The sequence below is a fragment of the Arachis hypogaea genome, chromosome 3 (assembly GCF_003086295.3).
Source record: "Arachis hypogaea cultivar Tifrunner chromosome 3, arahy.Tifrunner.gnm2.J5K5, whole genome shotgun sequence".
NCBI classification, from domain to species: domain Eukaryota; kingdom Viridiplantae; phylum Streptophyta; class Magnoliopsida; order Fabales; family Fabaceae; genus Arachis; species Arachis hypogaea.
In genome coordinates this window covers 11,104,176-11,122,656 of record NC_092038.1, presented here as the reverse complement: position 1 = coordinate 11,122,656, position 18,481 = coordinate 11,104,176, and the positions used below count along the sequence as shown (strand labels likewise).

General features: G+C 42.9%; 2 protein-coding genes across 5 annotated transcripts in view; one reads left to right on the top strand and one right to left on the bottom strand.

The window, feature by feature from the left end:
- Positions 1-12,701: 12,701 nt before the first annotated feature.
- Positions 12,702-13,827, bottom strand: LOC112789473 (protein LPA2). The gene is made up of 2 exons (XM_025831388.3): positions 13,327-13,827; positions 12,702-13,174 (listed from the first exon to the last, which is right to left on the bottom strand). The coding sequence occupies exons 1-2, from the start codon at positions 13,736-13,738 to the stop codon at positions 13,029-13,031; spliced, it is 558 nt and encodes a 185-aa protein (XP_025687173.1). The 5' UTR covers positions 13,739-13,827; the 3' UTR covers positions 12,702-13,028.
- Positions 13,346-18,481, top strand: part of LOC112789474 (signal recognition particle 14 kDa protein) — a 43,554-nt gene continuing 38,418 nt past the window's right edge. Inside the window, exons 1-5 of one of the 4 annotated variants that reach the window (XR_011879534.1) lie at positions 13,346-14,002; positions 14,268-14,361; positions 14,483-14,592; positions 16,235-16,391; positions 16,839-16,903. Coding sequence is in view for 3 of the 4 variants with exons in the window: in XM_072232365.1 (XP_072088466.1) it covers positions 14,000-14,002; positions 14,268-14,361; positions 14,483-14,592; positions 16,235-16,390 (363 nt within the window). In the remaining variant the exon portion in view is untranslated. Of the gene's footprint in view, positions 14,003-14,267; positions 14,362-14,482; positions 14,593-16,234; positions 16,745-16,838; positions 17,278-18,481 lie in introns of those variants that run through there. The other 3 variants (XM_072232365.1, XM_025831390.3, XM_025831389.3) reach the window with 3 other exon arrangements.

Genomic DNA, 18,481 nt, shown 5'->3' with positions numbered 1-18,481 from the left:
ATTGTCAATTGTCATAGCAGTGATTAAAGCGAAGGAAAAGGAAGAACGGGGACAAAACTCAGAAGATGAGCACTTTATCATTTCCTATGTTAAAAGGAGGCAAAATAATCATAGCATGTTTTGCCTATTCTTTTTAACTTCTACTAGTAACAAAATTAAATAACACCTTCACACATGGTCTGAAAATTCATTGTAAGCATGGTTATCTCAATACTTAAATAAGAACTAATTCCTATATATGAATATCATTAACTAGTCATTGTATCTTGGGTATAATATGAATATTAACTAGTTAATGAAAACGTTTTGAATAAAAAATTGATTATATATTTCTAACATTTCGATCAATCTTAAACGGTCTAAGATATCAATGAAGGTGAAGATTAAGGAGTATCAATCATTTAAATTATTTACGTACGTCATCGATAATCAAACATAAAAAAAATTTATTGCGACAATTTTTGAGGCTGTATTAAAAAATGATAAATGTACCAATGTTTGATAATAAGATAAAATAAAACTAGATACCCACATTGGAAGTTATACAAATTGCATATTGTTTTTTATTTTTTATTTTTTCCCTCAAATTTCGTGTGAATCTATGTGTATATATTCATATAATATATAAGAACATATAATGATGTAATTAAGGAATGAGAGATATGCAGGCAGCATTATCCATATAACCTTAACAAGGACAAATATATTGGATGTGGACCACATGAATCTTCCATAATCCATAACCTAGTGGCTATAAGAGATTAAAGGGCTTCCATAGGACTATAGAAGTGTTATGGTAAAGCAACAATATCTCCTATGTCCTACCTCGTGCTAGATGCATTTTACAAAACCGATTTGTTTTTTTCTTCTTGTTTGTTCTTCCTATTCTGTTGGCCACACCAAGACTCTAGCCTCAGGTACCTTTAATCATCTTTAAAAAAGGGGAGAAACTGTGCATTGCATGTGAAGAACTGTAAACATTTGTAGACATATTCTGAGGTTTCTAACGAACCTTCAGCTGTGTTACTAACATGCGCAACAGATTAGTCACTCATTAACTACGTCTTGGTTCACTTTCTTTCATAGGTTTAATTGGGTTAGTCAATTCCTGTTGACCATTTATTGTTCTTATTAACGAATCAATTGAATCTTGAAATGCGAATGTAGAAAGGCATGAGATCATGCAAAGTATAATGTAAATGTAGTAAACGGAGCGAAGTTTAGAACAAATTACACTACTTTATCTGCAATAGTAAGAATTGAAATATTTCACAATTCAAAATATTTTTGGTCTTCAATTCAATTTTACTTTCATATCAATATTTTATGAATTCTTAATACCGTACTTTTTTTGGTAGTTTTTTTGGCTGGGGGGGGGGGGGGTTATAATTTTTTTTTGGTGTTGGGGGTTATATTTTTTTTTGGTATTGGGGGGTTATAACTTCTTAAACATAAGAAGTGCACTTTGACTTTTTGTGTTTGGTTAAACCCGTGTTTGTTTGGGCTTCTAGAGGAAAAGCCCAATAAGCATAAACAAGCCCATCAATGTAGATAAATATGCACGTCTACTATCAAATATTCAAATGGCAATAGATTTTACCTGATGGCTAATCTCTAGTTCTTTAGGCTCTGTTTTGAAATATTGTTCTAAGACATAAATATGGAGACAGAGAGAAATATTAGAGACAGAAACATAAAAAAATTGTCTTGTATCTTTTTTGATAAAAATTAAATATCAAAGGGAAAAAAAATAAAAAAGTCATTTTTGTTTCCATCTTTTTATCATCTACATCAAACCATCATTTACATTCTTCCAACACCATTCTTGACTAATAAAACTTTTCATCTCTTTATTTATGTTGTATTCTCGATCTCTCTCCAAACATTTTTTTTGTCTTTGTGTTTCTATTTATGTTTCAACATTTCTGTATTGGAATAGAAATTAAACGAAGCCTTTAAGGTTGGAAGTTCAAATCCCATCTTGGGCATCAGAAACACTCCATGGCTTAGTCGATCTGCCGTGGATATTTTGATTAACCCGAAAAAAGGGCTAAGAGATTTTGAAGAGAGTGGAGAAAAACCGAAAAGCATGGCTACTCTAGCAGTTAGCACAATTTCAAATATTGAAGTTTAGGAACCATGGTGAACCCATGTGATTCAACGTATTAGGGAACCATAAATCAGAACTGAAAGATCATTTAAGCAAAAATGGATGCCAAAAGTTCATATTTAAGTGAGGAAAAGCTATGCCAACTACGCCAACTACACCGTGTGTGTTTGGATTACAGTTTGCAAACCAGTTTGCATAAAATTGATTTTGTAAAATTGATTTTGATGATAAGTTAGTTTGGATTAACGTGATTTATGTTTGGTAATCTTTATATCAAAATTGATTATAGTAAAATAAATATTATTTGGATTAAACTACTCAAAATCACTTTTAGATGAAAAATTACTAAAATAGACATCAATTTTATATACCTGCAAAATCAGAATACTATAAAAAATAATATAAAAAATATTTATCATATAAATAAAATAAATACAATAAAAAATAAAAATATAAAAGAGAGTACTATAAATTTTATAACGTCACACAAAAAAAATATTCTATAATTTTTTTTAGTATCGTCAGTACTCTTTAATTTAGTATTATTTTAAACTATAAATTTTTATTATTTATGACTCTTGTTACTTATAATTAATTTTTTATTTATTTTGTCCTTTTTTTATAGGATCATAATTTATATTATTCAAAATTTTGATAATAAACGTAGTATATAATAATTACAATTACAATTACAAATTTTACAAATTCAGAATAAAAAATAAAAAAAATTAATACAAAACAAAAATAAAGTACATCAAAGAATAGAAAAAGAATTATACAGATAAAAAATAATAAAAATTTCATAAAACCAACAACATATATCATATGAACAAAAAAATACCATAAAACGTAAATAAAATTTAGATGAATTGTACGATTGTCGGTTACCGGACAATTCGGGTGGATGTTTGAGGGGGTGAGAACGCTTCAATCGTGATCGTGCTGGGTTCGGATCTGCCGGGTAGTCGAGCTCTCATTGTGGGAGGAAAGAGGGGGTGCCACCTGCAAAGACACTCCGACGCTCTAGTCAGCTAGTGTGCAGGCGGGAAAATGGTTAGGTGGAAAAGTGTGACATACCTCAAGGGAAGGGCAAGTCCTTCCCTATTTATACCGTGTCAGAGGTGGGCCCTGAGGGGACAGGCCCATTTTCCCCGAAGCTTCCTCGACTGTGTTGATGGAATGGCGAGGACGCGTGTCCTGGCATCGTGGCGAGTGCTGAGGACTCGGCCGCTCGGGTCGGGTTCTCGACGGGTCGGGCCGACCCGTTCGTGGTCTGGGCCGGACCGTAACAGTGCCCCCACGCGCCGACAATCAGCCGTATAGGCTGTTGGCGGCGAGTTCCTTCCGTCTTTGTTGTCGCTAGGTCGGTCGTTTGTGTGGGAGACGCGCTACCCGCATGCGTGCCCGTTCGCGATTCGGGGCGTTCATTCGTCGCCTCATTTCTCGCGCGGGACATTAAATGCTCATAAAGGATTGAAAAACCCCGTGTGTAAAGACTATTTTGCCCCCAGGCCTTTCGCGCTTCCTCTAAAGCAGTTTTAAACAGTTTCACATTTTTCTCTTCCCTACTTGCTTCTTCTGATCATTTTGCTCTTCCTTCTTCTTGCATTCCCCATCGTTCAGAAGTTCTTTCCGTCGCTCCAGCGTGTTTCGTTCCTGCCCGAATTTTCCTGATAATCATAATCCAGGTAACCACCATTTTCCTTCTGCCTCAATGGTTCTTTACATGTTCATTATAGGCATTTTTTGTGCTTGTTTTTACTTTTGTGCATAGACGCACTTTCTTTTCATCGACTATGGTGTGCCATGGGGGGTTATTGTTATTGTTCTGGCCTTGGTTTTGTTTGGTCTCCCTTTTAGCTATGGCGTTTGGGTTTTTTGGGTTTTTCCTGGCTTCCGATCTCATGGACTAACCGAGCGGTGCCCCTACTGTAGGTATGCCTCGTGTCGTTAGCCGGGCTTCTAGTTCCACCATGGGTTACGACCCATATGCCTGGGTTGTTTCCGACCTCAGGCACTCCCCCAATCAGATGGGTGATGAGGAGCTCACGGAATTTCGTCAGGCTGAGTACCTTTGTGGGGGTACCGACGAGGAGGCTAATTACGACGTTTATGTCCCTGCCCCTCACGAGCGGCTGTATGAGATTAATTTCAACGCCCTCCGGGTTGCCGATTGGATCTGGTTTTACAAATCCATGTTCACCCAGGTTGGGGTTCGCATCCCTTTTTCTCCCTTTCAGATGAGCCTCCTTAATCAGATCTCGGTGGCGCCATCTCAGTTGCATCCGAACAGTTGGGCTTCCATCCGCTGCTTCGAGATGGTATGCGAGTACTTAGAGCTGCCGGTCTCCGTCGACGTCTTCCTCTATTTCTTTAATCTAACGAACCCTTCGAAGGAGGGGAAACATAAAAAAGGGTTCATGTCCTTCCGGTCTACCCAAGGCCGGAGGATTTTCGGCTTGTTCGAGGACTCCTACCACGGGTTCAAGGACAAGTATTTTAAGGTCCGTCCAGTTAAGGGTCGTCACCCTTTTTGGTTGTCCTTAGAAAAAGAGCGCCTTATCCCGACATACTGGAGCTTCGGGGCGGGGTCTAATCCTTTTATCAAGGTTTCTTATAAAGGGATGTCGGCTATGGATCGGCGGATAGCCGACATACTGTGGGCAGTTCTTGGGAGAAATAATGTGAATCCTCATCTCCTAATGGGTAACCGGGAGGCCGCCCGAGATTATATTCGTGAGTTTTTCTTGTCATGTAGTCGTTCGCCTGACTGTTTACTCTCGCTTTCACTAACTTGTTCATTTTTCATTTTTTGTTTGTAGTGGGACTTTCTGCCGAAGTAACCGGCATGGAGAACTTGTTCCAAACCTTCCTTCAGGAGGATGATGGTGGGGAGACTGGAGGACAATCAGCGGCGGTCCTTGCTGGCGGAGCGGTCCAGACGGCACCCCCTCCTCCCGACGTTGTCATGACCACGAATGTTGCCACTCCGACGTCTGCGTCCCCAATCCCTCCAGAAGTACCTATTCCTGGGCATTCGTCTTCTTCACGTCGGGAGGAGGATGAAGAGCTGTCTGTCATCCCTACTCCCAACAGACAGAGGTCGCAGTCTAGTCCCGAGGGGGTCCTGACTGTCATGGAAAGGAACTTTGATGCCGGGGCGTTCATAGATGCCCAGCTGCTTCCGGGCACAGAGGAACATTTCCATGGCACTGACCTCTCGGGGCAGGCTCGGTGGATGTACCGCACCCTCCTTCGCGGCGCAGCCATAGCCCGGAAGGCTGAGTTTGAGCTTTCGGGTATGGCCTCGCTTCGTCGGAAGCTTGAGTCTGCAGTCGCTGCCAACAATAAGTACAAGACTCAAGTTGAAACGCTTCAAGGGCGGTTGGTTGAGGTGGAGAATAAACTCGAGGCCGCCAAGAAAAAGACTGCTTCGGCAGAGGAGAAGTTAAAAACTGCCGACGCATCTGTATCTCGTCTGATGGAGCAAGAGATGACCTTGAAGAGCCAGCTGAGTGCCGCGCAAGGTCGGGTGTCCGCTTTGGAGAAAGAACGGGATGAGGCGGTTGCAACTGCTAAGGCTGCTCGGGACGAGGCTGAGATGTTCAAGCAGAGGCATAAGGAGGTTAAGGAGCAGCGCAAGAATGCGATTTTCATGACTGAAGATGCCCTCAAAGCTCAAGTGAAGATTGTTGCTCCTGACTTTGATGTGTTGGCAATTGGCGTTTTCAAGACCATCAAGGATGGGAAGATTGTCGACATGCCGAAGAAATGATATTTGTAATACCGAATTCTTTTTTTTGTTGAACCGTTGTATCGAAACTTTTTGTGCCCGTTAGTGGGTTTGTTGGATCGTTTGCACGCATGTTTGATTGCTTGTTTTATTTGTCTGTTGGTTTACTCGCATTTGCCGTTATGGCGTTTTTTCTTGTTATGGCCGTTTATTATGCTTTTGGCTTGAAGGGCTCTCGGGGTGATCAGTCCCGGGGCCGCGTATCCTTGTTTGCATAGTGGTCGCTCAAAAAAGTTAAACACAATAAGAAAACATAGGCAAACATAGCATGTGGCAATTGAACAGATCTAATCACTGTAACAAGGACATCGATGTGCTATTACAAAGTAAGTGGCTTAGGAATAAAACCTTCTTAAGTTATCTGCGTTCCATGTCCTCGGGATCTCCTTGCCGTTGAGTCTTTCTAGCTTGTATGCGCCCTTACCGATCACCTCTTTGACTCTGTATGGTCCTTCCCAGTTTGATGTTAGTTTGCCTTCTCCCGGGGTCGTCGGGCCGACGTCATTACGCCTTAGGACGAGGTCGTTTTCTTCGAATTTTCTTTTGAGTGCTTTGGCGTTGTAGCGCAAGGCCATTCTTTGCTTTAGCGCTGTTTCAGCCAGGTGGGCCATTTTCCTGGCTTCATCTATCAGGTCCTTCTCAACAGCTTCCTCTACTCCCTTCAAGAGTAGTCGTGGGCTCGGCTCCCCGATTTCTACGGGTATCACCGCATCTAGCCCATACGTTAGTCGAAAGGGGGTCTCTTTAGTGGAGGATTGCTCGGTTGTACGGTAGGACCAGAGGACCGAGTCGAGCTCGTCGACCCAAGCGCCCTTCTTGTTGTCCAGCCGCTTCTTGAGTCCTAGCAGGATGATCTTGTTTGCGGACTCGACCTGCCCGTTTGTTTGTGGATGTTCCACCGAGGAGAACCTCTGCTTTATGCCCAGGCCGGTGAGGAATTCTATGAATTTCTTGTCGGTGAACTGTGTCCCGTTGTCCGAGATGACGGTTTTCGGGATACCGAATCGCGTTATGACCTGCCTCCACATGAATTTCCTGCAATTGGACGAGGATATGCTGGCCAGTGGCTCGGCCTCTATCCATTTTGTGTAGTAGTCAATAGCGACTATAAGGTACTTGACTTGCCCGGAGCCAACGGGGAGAGGTCCTAAGAGGTCGACTCCCCATTGTGAGAATGGCCGGGAGGACGTTAGCAAGCTGAGCTCAGAGGCTGGTGCTCTGTGGAAGTTGGCATTTTCTTGGCACTTGACACACTTCCTGACAAATTCTTTGGAGTCAGCCATCATCGATGGCCAATAGTATCCGGCTCGGATTAATTTTCTTGCTAGGGCTTTGCCTCCTATGTGGTGGCCGCAGCACCCTTCATGGATTTCCCTGAGGACGTAATCCGTCTGGTCGGGGTGCAAACATTTCAGCAGGGGATGGTTGAATCCTTTCCTGAACAACTGACCTTGGATGATCGCGTATCTGGCTGCTTCCCTTCTCAGTTTCTTAGCATCCTTTCCGTTGCCGGGAAGTTTGCCGTTTTCTAAGAAGTCGGTGATGGGGTCCAACCACGAGGGGTTTAGCTTGGAGAGGTGTAGGGTGATTGCCGGTTCCTTCATCATTCCTTGGATTAGAGATCGGTTGCCTTCTCCCGGTTTTGTGCTAGCTAATTTCGACAAGAGGTCTGCTAGTGTATTCCTTTCTCTCGGAACATGGTGGATCGTGACTTCCTCAAACTTTCGGCTCAAATCCTTGACTTTTTCCAAGTATTTTTGTAACAGCGAGTCCCTGGCTTGGTAGCTCCCGTTCACTTGGGAGGTGACGACTTGTGAATCGCTGCATATCTCCAACCTTGTTGCCCCGACTTCTGCCGCTAGGGTTAGGCCTCCTATAAGGGCTTCATATTCCGCTTGGTTGTTTGAAACGGGGAATTCGAACTTAATCGACTGTTCGTACACGACCCCGACCGGGCTCTCTAGGATGATCCCGGCGCCCCCGAACGTCTGGTTAGAGGCCCCGTCCACATGGAGCCTCCACCGTGTGCCCGTTTCTTCGGTTGGTTCTCCCGTCACCTCTACTAGGAAGTCCGCCATCGCTTGCGCCTTGATTGCTTGTCGAGGCTCGTACCGTATGTCGTATTGGGAGAGTTCAATGGACCACGTCATCATCCTTCCGGCCAAATCCGGTTTCTGGAGTACTTGCCGGATTCCTTGGTCCGTCCTTACGACGATCTGGTGACTTTGGAAGTACTGTTTTAGCCTCCTCGAAGTGGTCAAGAGTGCCAGAGCTAGCTTTTCTAGCTTGCTGTACCTTAGTTCTGCCCCTTGTAGCGCCCTGCTCACGAAATAGATCGGCTGTTGAGCCCTTCCTTCCTCTCGTACTAGAATCGCGGCCAGGGCTTCCCCTGTTATGGCGAGGTATAAGTATAGTGGCTCCCCGTCCTTTGACTTTCCGAGCACAGGGGGTGCGGCCAGAATTTCTTTGAAGTGTTTAAAGGCTTCCTCACATGCGAGCGTCCATTCGAACGCTATTCCTTTCTTCATGAGGTTAAAGAAGGGCAGGGCCTTTGTTGCCGATGCTCCGAGAAATCGGGATAACAAGGTCAGCCGTCCTGCCAACCTCTGGACGTCCTTGATACAACCTGGGCTTTTCATCTGGAGTATCGCTTGGCATTTCTCCGGGTTGGTTTTTACCCCCCCTCTGGGTTATCATGAATCCAAGGAATTTTCCAGCTTCCATGGCGAAGGCACACTTCATGGGATTGAGCCTCATGCCGTATTGTCGGAGAGATCCGAACACACTTCTTAAGTCATTCAGAAGGTCCTCGGGTTGCGCAGTTTTCGCGAGTATGTCATCTACATAAACCTCCACTGTCTTGCCTATGAGGTCGCCAAATATTTTGCTCATCAGCCTTTGGTATGTTGTTCCTGCATTTTTTAGGCCGAATGGCATTACCCTGTAGCAGAAGGTTCCTCCTGGTGTTATAAACGCTGTTTTAGCCTCGTCGGGCCGGTGCATCGGTATCTGGTTGTAGCCGGAGTAGGCATCCATGAAGCTCAGATACCGGTAGCCCGCTGCCGCGTCAACGAGCGCATCTATGTTTGGAAGGGGAAGCAGTCTTTAGGGCATGCCTTGTTGAGGTCGGAGTAGTCTACGCACATTCTCCATTTACCGTTGTGCTTCTTTACTAGCACCACGTTCGAGAGCCAGGTCGAATAGTCTAGTTCCCGTATGAAGCCGGCTTCAAGGAGGCTGGCCGTCTGCCTGGCCACCTCCTCCGCCCTTTCGCACGACATCTTTCTCCTCCTCTGAGCCACCGGATGGGCTTTTGCTTTGACGGCCAGGTGATGTGACATGACTTCGGGGTCTATGCCCGGCATGTCGGCCGGTGTCCAGGCGAACAAGTCGGCATTGGCCTTGATCATTTCTACCAAGGGTTCCTTCAGTTCTTGCGGAAGATTTCTATTGACAAAGGTGAACTTGTCCTCCGTGTCACCGATCCTAAACTTCTCCAAGTCCCCCTCCGGTTCTGGTCTGGGTTTGTCATCCACCCTGGCGTCCAAGTCAGCCAGGAACACCCCTGATGCTTCTTTGGATTTCTTCCTTAGGGAGAGGCTGGCGTTGTCGCAAGCGACCGCCGTCTCCAGGTCTCCCCTCATGGACCCTACAGATCCGTCGTCGTTAACAAACTTCATGATTAGTAGCTTTGTGTTGATTATTGCCTCAATATCGTTAATCGTCTTTCTCCCCAAAATGATGTTGTAGGCCGTAGAATCTCGGAGAACCACGAATTCAGCCATTGCCGATCTTCGACCTTGGACCTGTCCCACGGAGATCGGCATGGATATTATTCCATCTAGCTTGATGAAGTGGTCGCCCAATCCGATGACCCCGTGCTGATGAGTCGATAGGTCGGCATCCTTTAACCCCAGGGCGTCGAACACGTTGCGGAACATGATGTTGGAGTCTGCCCCCGTGTCAACAAGGATCCGCTTTACGAGCCCTGTCCCTACCCCGGCCGTAATGACCATTGGTGGGTTTTCGGGGGCTTCATCGAACCACTGATCTTCCGGGCCGAATGAGATAGACGGGGGCTTCTTGGAGCTTCGCATTGGCACGAGGGAGACCGCCAGGATCTTGGCGTCTTTCTTGTGTGCCGATCTTGACCTTGGTGCCGCGTTTTTTGCGGTCACTACGTTTATCATGGTGAGACCGTGGTCTTTGTCTTCTGGCTCTTGTCGTCGCTTTGTCGACCGGGTCTTCCCTTCTTCGTCCTGGTCCCGATGCCGCCTCCTCGGCTCCTTTATAAGATGGGAGAATTCTGAAAGTTTACCGTCCCTGATGGCTTGCTCTAATGCATCCCTCAGGTCAAAACAATCCTGTGTTTGGTGTCCATAGCCCTTGTGGGAGTCACAGTAGAGGCTCTTGTTTCCACCCGTACGGTCCTTGAGTGGTCGAGGCTTCAACAAGATCCCTCTCTCAGCTATTTGTTGGTAAACTTCCACGATGGGGAGGGTGAGCGGGGTGTAGTTTGTGAACTTCCCGATTCGGGGAAATGATCTGGGTGCTTTGCCCGGCCCTCCCTCTTTGGCCTGTTCTTTCTGCCTCTCCCCGCTACCCTGTTGCCTTGGTTGATTGTAGCCGTAGTGCCGTTTGTTGGCGGCTACGACCTGACTGACTTCCTCGTCATTTATATATTCCTTAGCCACCGTTTGGATTTCGTGCATCGTCCAAACCGGTTTCGTGGTTAGGTGTTTTCGGAAATCTTCGTTGAGGAGGCCGTTCGTCAGACAGAGGCTGGCCACAGAGTTGGTTAGGCCGTCAATTTCCAAGCATTCGTCGTTGAACCGGTCCAAGTATTTTCTGGTCGGCTCTCCTTGTCTCTGGGTTATCCCCAGAAGGTTGATTGGGTGCTTTGCCTTTGCTATTCGTGTTGTAAATTGGGCTAGGAAGGCACGCTGATGTCCGAAAACCCATGGATGGACTCCTGCGGGAGGCCGTTAAACCATCTGATCGCGGGTCCTGCCAGAGTCACCGGGAAGGCTCGGCATCTCACCTCGTCCCCTACTCCCTCCAGATTCATCCTAGCTTCGAAGGCCGTGAGATGTTCCAGAGGGTCTTGAGTTCCATCGTACCTCATGTCCGTTGGTTTGTCGAAGTGCTTCGGTAACTGGACTTCGAGGATGGATCGGTGGAACCGGGTGGCGCCCATTATCACGGGTTGCCGTGTCCTCTCGGACCTCTCTTCCCCGTCTTCGCGACCTCGTCCCGTGCGGCGCGTTTCCTTGCCTCGGGAGTAGATGATTGTGTCATTTCGTCTTCTCGGAATGGGTGACTCTTCACGAGTACTCTCCGCTTCCGTTCGGGATGCGGAGGCACGTCGTAGACGGCTTCGATGAGAATCTCTCTCTTGGCTTTCAGGGGATGGGGAGTAACTGGGATCGGTGGTCCGTCGGTCGTGCTCCTGGTCGGCCAGTTGCCGTTCCAGGTTCTGGACCCTGTGGCGTAGCTCCTGCATTATGATGACGCTGTCGGCGCCCGTTCCCCCGAAAGGTCGTGTCCTTGCGTGTGGTTCAGTGCGTTGTCGGGGGGACCTTCGCCGTCCCCTTAGTGAGGCGACGGAGGCTGCCCCCTCTACTCCGGCTCCTCGGTCTTGGTCTCTGGGACCCGGCACGACGTCCATTTAAGCAGTCCCCACAGACGGCGCCAATGTACGGTTGTCGGTTACCGGACAACTCGGGTGGATGTTTGAGGAGGTGAGAACGCTTCAATCGTGATCGTGCTGGGTTCGGATCTGCCGGGTAGTCGAGCTCTCGTTGTGGGAGGAAAGAGGGGGTGCCACCTGCAAAGACACTCTGACGCTCTAGTCAGCTAGTGTGCAGGCGGGGAAATGGTTAGGTGGAAAAGTGTGACATACCTCGAGGGAAAGGCAAGTCCTTCCCTATTTATACCGTGTCAGAGGTGGGCCCTGAGGGGACAGGCCATTTTTCCCGAAGCTTCCTCGACTGTGTTGATGGAATGGCGAGGACGCATGTCTTGGCATCGTGGCGAGTGCTGAGGACTCGGCCGCTCGGGTCGGGTTCTCGACGGGTCGGGCCGACCCGTTCGTGGTCTGGGCCGGACCGTAACATGAATAAAATCAAATAAAAATAAAAAAATTTCAATTTGTTAGTGATTGAAATAAATCTGAACGATTTTGATAAAAAAAAATGGAACTAAAAAATTATGAAGAAGTAGGAAGAACTACAAAGAATGACTGTGAAAATAATAGTTACTAGTATTTATAGAAGAAAATGAAGGGTAGGGTTGGTAAAAAAGAAATATTTTAGCTTCTCCTAAACATGAAACGTGAAACGTAAAACGCAGAAGCTACAAATTTGAGCTTCTCCTAAACGTGGGTTCAGAGGCAGAATCAATTCTGCGTTCACAAAGATAAAAATTGCCAAACATCAAAGTGTAACTTTCAAGAAGCTCAAACGGGCTTCTCTCCTCCCCAACGTGTTTGTCAAACACACCCACCATCGTCTAGTTAACTTGCAGCACACTCTTAACTCCTTACATCACCAACCAAGCACCTAACAGATTAACTAACTAACTGTAACCGCTTTAATTAATTCCTAACAGCCGACTGAGTCAGTTATAGATTGCAGCTCTCAGCTCAATTAACATTAAATCCCACGAATAATTTATTATCATCACTAATAGACTAGCTCATTACCCTAAGAACCAAATATATTATTATCATGACATAGACTAGCTCATTATAAGCAGGGAAAAAAGAGAGAAGGAAATTTACTGCAGAGAATAAAACGATGGCTCAAAATTCAACACTGCAGCAAAGATGAATTTAATCTAGGCCATGGTGGAAGTCATGGTCTAGTTGTTGCTTTATACAGAATAAGGAGCAAAACAAACCAGAATTCTAATAAATGAAGAGATCTAAGTTAAGAATATTCAACATCCATACAGCACCAAGTTAAAAAAGGGAACCAATTGCGGCTAAAAAGGGTGATGAAATTAATTACAACATAGTATGAGTGGCTTTCAAAAACCTCATTAAAACTTGGTGAGGATGGAAGCTTGGATTGTTGCATAGGGATCAAAGATGAGTGGCTCTTACTGTAATTTCCTTCTTGTCATTTATTTCTGTTGTGTGATATTCTCATTCTGCAGATATTTAAACACTCCATATGCAACTGCTCCCGCAACAAACAAGAAAACCGTAGGCGTGAAGGACGGATAAAGATACTTCACAAACAACTTGTCCCACTCTTCTGGCAGGAACCCTGTACATCAAAATTGAGAGCAGGATATTATATTACATAATTATTAGACATACTAAGTTTCAATTTTCTAACAATATTGAGTCGATTATAGATTCTGATTCCATATTAGAGTTAGAATTGACAAAGAAAAAAAAAAGAAAAAAGAAAGGTACCGGAAGCTGCAAGAGAGATGCCCTCAACAAGAATGACAAGACCAAAACCAAGCCAGGCTAGAATGAAAGCGCTTTCGTTCTTGCTCTGCTCCTTCGCTTCAGCTTTATCCTCTTGAGACACAAACGCGGGCTTTTCCAGTGGAGTCCTTCGAATTATGGAGGCTCTTTCTCTTCGACCCTTCTTCTGCTTCTTCTTACTGCTGCTTGTTGATACTGCTGCAGCACTCTCATTGGAATTCGATGACCCGAATCCTTTCTTGCTGGACGGAGCCGGATCCTCATCAGAATCAGAAGCTTTCTGCGATCTGATTCTGAAAGTGTACTGGCTGGGACCGGGAAACAATGGAACACTGTGTGCGTCTCCAACTTTGCCGCTGAAGAAGGAACATAAAAACTGGGATTGTAGCGCCATTTTCCCCTTTTTTGTTCGTTGGACGCTGTTTGAGTGTGATGCTCAGATCAAGTAACCATATCCACATGCTTTCTCTTCAACCTTCCTTTACGCTTTTTTTTTTGTTTGCTTGAACTAGTGGGCCTTAGGCCCAATAGAAATCCTAACGTAAATAAAAAAAATAAAAAAGGACGACTTGCTTTGATTCTGAAGGCAGCGACCGCGTTTTCATCTCCCACATCAGAAGCTCTCAGCTGCACTGCAACTTTGCAACCATCTGCCATGGTAATTCAATTCGATTCTTCGGATTTTAACGCATTCCTTGTGATCCGTTAACCATTCCCATTTCTGTTCCTATTCCACAATTGTGCACTTTTACTACTACCGTAATTGAAATTGTTACTATTATGATTATTATTATTTATTTAATTTTTAACCTTCTCTTCCAAAGTATGAAGTAGGATTCTGATTGCAAAATCGGCATGGTATTATTGTGTTGTGTTGTTGTTTCATTCTAAGCCCTGCTATTTTGCATATTTTTTTTTTCTAGGTTCTTCTACAGCTAGATCCGTTTCTCAATGAACTCACCAGCATGTTCGAGCGAAGCACTGAGACGGGCTCTGTTTGGGTTACACTTAAACGATGTGTGTATGTGTGTATTAGTGTTGACTTTATGGCCTGATCAAATGCTTTAGGTTTTATTTTTTGGCAAAGTGAGTTCTAACTCCTAATTCTTCTTGTTCATGTTCTTGGTGCGCCTTTTAGCATCCTTGAAGTCTAAAGCCGTTAGGAATAAAATGGCAACTGCTGGTGAAGCAATTGAGTATAGATGCCTTATCCGTGCCACCAATGGGAAAAAGACAATCTCTACTTCGGTACGTGTGTATCTTATATATTATGAGCTTATCATTCTCATTTCTCAGTGTGCTTTTAGGAGATTCATGTTAATTGGCAATTTTTGGGTAGTGCAAACTTATATCATAGATAATCTTGTGAGTAGTTGTGGCATGATATTCGTCTCCCCCACTTGTAATGATTAAGGGCTCTCAGTTAGATCATACTGATTCTGAAATGGGGAAAGTGAAAGGAAGATAGTTGAAGCATCACTACTAGTGTTTTTTCATGATCTCTTGATGGGCATGGTTTACAGTCTCGTGTGTTTAGGAATTACTCAAATTTTAAAACCCAATTCTTGTTTGATCATATTTACAGTCACAGAGATCTCAAATTTCATCTACCGTAATTGATTTTAAACCTGAAAATTTATAGAAATAACAAGTCTCTCAAGAGATACTAAACAATATTTGATACCAAACTAACTCCCAAGAACAAAATAGTATTCAGCATGAATTGATCTAAACCAACTCAGTTGTATATGGACTTATGAAAATTATCCGATACATTTGTTATAAATATGCCAATGTTTCCTGCATCAGTTCTTTTAACTAAATAACTTTTTTTTTAATTGGAAAAATGAGTCGGAGGTGCTGTTGTGCCGGAAATTTCTTAGTTCTGAAACTTGTTTTATTCATTGCATTACTGCTTGCTTGTTTTTTTTAACTAGAAATAAGTTGCTCTGCAAAATTCCAGGGACCAAGTTTAATGCATTCAGGTCAGGAATATCATATAGTAGTTGAAATATTGAGATCAAAGCATGGACAATAAATACACCTTGAAAATGAGTTAAACAATACATGTATTTATATATAAATACATAGTGACTGATTTTTGGCATACATATGACATTTTTGTAGCATTATAAGTTATATTCCTTTATGTTGAAATGGCTGTAGAATCAAGTTAGGAACATATTTATAAGTGATGCTGTGTTATAGTTAGTAGGCTAATCACACTAGGCCTCCTCACTTACACACTAACATTATAGGATTTAATGACGTCGTTTGATCCATGTAACTGACTCAACTTAGTGGGATAAGACTTTGTTGTTGTTGTTAACCAACCAATTCAACAATGCTAAACACAAGATACTTCATTCAAGTTACAGGACAAGCACACACACTCTTCACATTGCCTAGAACCCAATCCCATGTAATTAGTTAAAATTAAACACTGATGGAGCATCTATAGGGTGTCCAGGAACAGTTGCCTGTGGGGGCATTACGAGTGACTCTGCTGGAAAGTGGGTAATGAGATTGCAAAGGTGAGGATTTGTGAGGCTATTACAGAAGAATTTTGGCAAATTTTCTACGGTATTCAACTGGCCTGGAACAGAGGAACTGAGCATCTAATACTAGACAGAGGATTTTGGGGGGATTTTATATGGTATTCATCTTGGTGTTTTGTCTTCCTTTGGACTTTTAAGCCCTATTCTCTAACCCCGAAAAGGGCTAAATTTTTGGAGAACTTTTAGTTGGATATCACTTAAACAGCATGTGCCACCCAAACACCCAGAGAAAAAGAACGGTTTTTGCTAATTATTATGTCAACTTATTTTCATGTGCACAGATGTTGTTTCCTTTACTCAATATTCAAAATTTCCCACCATTCATTAAATAGGTTGGAGCAAAGGATCACCAGCGCTTTCAAGCTTCTTATGCAACTATATTGAAGGCTCACATGACTTCCCTGAAGAAGAGAGAAAGGAAGGAAAAGAAGAAATCCGCAGAGGCTGATAAGAGAGAAGGCACTTCAAAGAGGCCTAAGAAATCTTAAAGTAATCAACTTTGGATGCCTGAGCTTCTGCACAGACTTCATTTTTTGCTGACTTTATTTTCATCTGCAGGATGCTAGGCCCCCAGTTTTATTTTACTTCTTTTTTGTTCGTAGGCAAAGTGAGAAGTGAAGAGAAATAGGAAGAGGAACAGGGAAAATGGGGTTGGGGATGACTTTTTACATTCTAGAGCAAATTCGGGTTTTAAGGCATGTGATTGATCACATATATGCTTTCCTTAAATAGATGTTCATTGGTTAGCAATATCTCAGAATTTTGCATCAATCCCCTTGGAGTCTATAAATTGAATCTGTAGATTATATTTATTTTCCCCAATATATTGCATGTTTTGATCTTGTTCTGAGTTAATATTTGTTGACACGGACTCATTGATCATTATTGGATTGGAAAATTGGAATTGAAGGTTGAGGTAAGGTTGCTTGATTACAGGTATAATAGGTACTGTTTACCCGCTACATGGCGTGGAGGGGCAATCCAAATAAGATAACTAAATGGTATGTGTCTTATTCATCATATATTCAATTTTGATCTAATATCTGCGTGGATTAGCTTTATCTCCCATAAAAGAATGCAAGTTCTATGAATGAAATCTTTTATAGACATCAAGATAACAAAAGAGAAGGAAAAGAGAAACTAGATGTTTAGTCACCTAAATCCTATTGCATAATCTTAAGCAGCATTTCATTAGGCAAAGCTAGCTGTTTTGGTTTCCCATGGGTATTCTCGAGTTCGGCAGGTTAAAAATTAATCTGTCGTGGATCAAAAGTCTATTTAAGGATTTGCCGCTGGCCAATGAGTTGTTGCATGAACAAGATGGAATTCAAATTGTAATACCCTACTATACAAAGCCTTACGCTATAATCGTAAATCAGATGTGGTGGGACATTATGACACATAAAAGCAAGAATACATACATAATATTTAAAAGATAATAATATAACTAGAAGCATGTGAAAAAAAATAAACAAAATGACGACTGTTATCACATTCGAAGCGTTAAAGGTAAGAAAACGTCGTCATATGTATGTATGTATGTATGTATATATATATGGTGGTGTTTCTGGTAGCCACATGGTTTCGGTGGCTAAGGTGGCCAAATTTCATAAACGAATCAAATTGGGACACGTGATCACATGTGGAGTTATAAAATCATACTTTGACCATGGTAAAGATTGTAATTGCACAAATAAAGCATGGTGAAATTTTTCAATCAATAAACAAGAATAGTCAACAATTTATTTGAAGTTATTAATCATCGAGACAAATTTATAAATTTTCAACATCCAAACTGAGAAAAATTGGACATCATCAATATAGTAATGGATCGAAAAAATAAAAATTTTTTGACACGTAAAGAGTCGTATTATATGAAGACATAGACCATGGTGGTTGCATGATTGGAAAGGCTTAAGGAGAGAAGATTAATCCTCTTCCATTGTTGATGCTACCACCGACATAGATATTAGTGCCATATGGATTGTGATGCTGCTGTTGGAGGAATAATTGTTCTTGGTAGCTTTGGATGGTGTTATGGATTGCTTGCGGAGAACACTGCCCTTGAGGCCTTGATGTTCTTCCTTTTTTTTATCATCCCAATTGGAACTTCAAGCCTTGGTGATAAATATGTATATGAAATTTGAGATGCTGAGAGAGAGGAAGTGATGGGGTTGAAATTTCAGAGGTTTAAAGATGGTTTTCTTTTCTTTTTTTTTTTATAATGTCTTTTTTCTTATACGAAGAAGAGGGGAAAAAAAGCATCTGCAACCAGCTTGTCAAGTGTCGTTTATTTACTGGTTAGTCAACCTTTAGCCACACTTAGGCACAGTAAGCTTGGCCACCAGAGTAACAAATACATTCTGTTTCTCTAAAATGAAATTTCTAAGAGGAATATATAATACAGCATTCAAACGTAGAGAAATGTACTACATAAAACAAAATAAATTCCAAAAGCTTAGTCTTCTTCGCTTTGCTGAAAAGGAATCTTGCACATTCAACAAGATGCGTCACGTCGTGTATTTGTAAAACAGAAATTTTTACAACAGGTGAGAATTCGAAGGTTTCCAATAGAGTAA

What these genes read in the sequence shown, in the direction of transcription:
- LOC112789473 (XM_025831388.3), bottom strand. Translation starts at nt 13,738, where the DNA reads ATGGCGCTACAATCCCAGTTTTTATGTTCCTTCTTCAGCGGCAAAGTT. An exon ending in CATCTCTCTTGCAGCTTCCG is followed by an intron (nt 13,175 to 13,326) that starts GTACCTTTCTTT and finishes TTTGATGTACAG; the next exon opens with GGTTCCTGCCAGAAGAGTGG.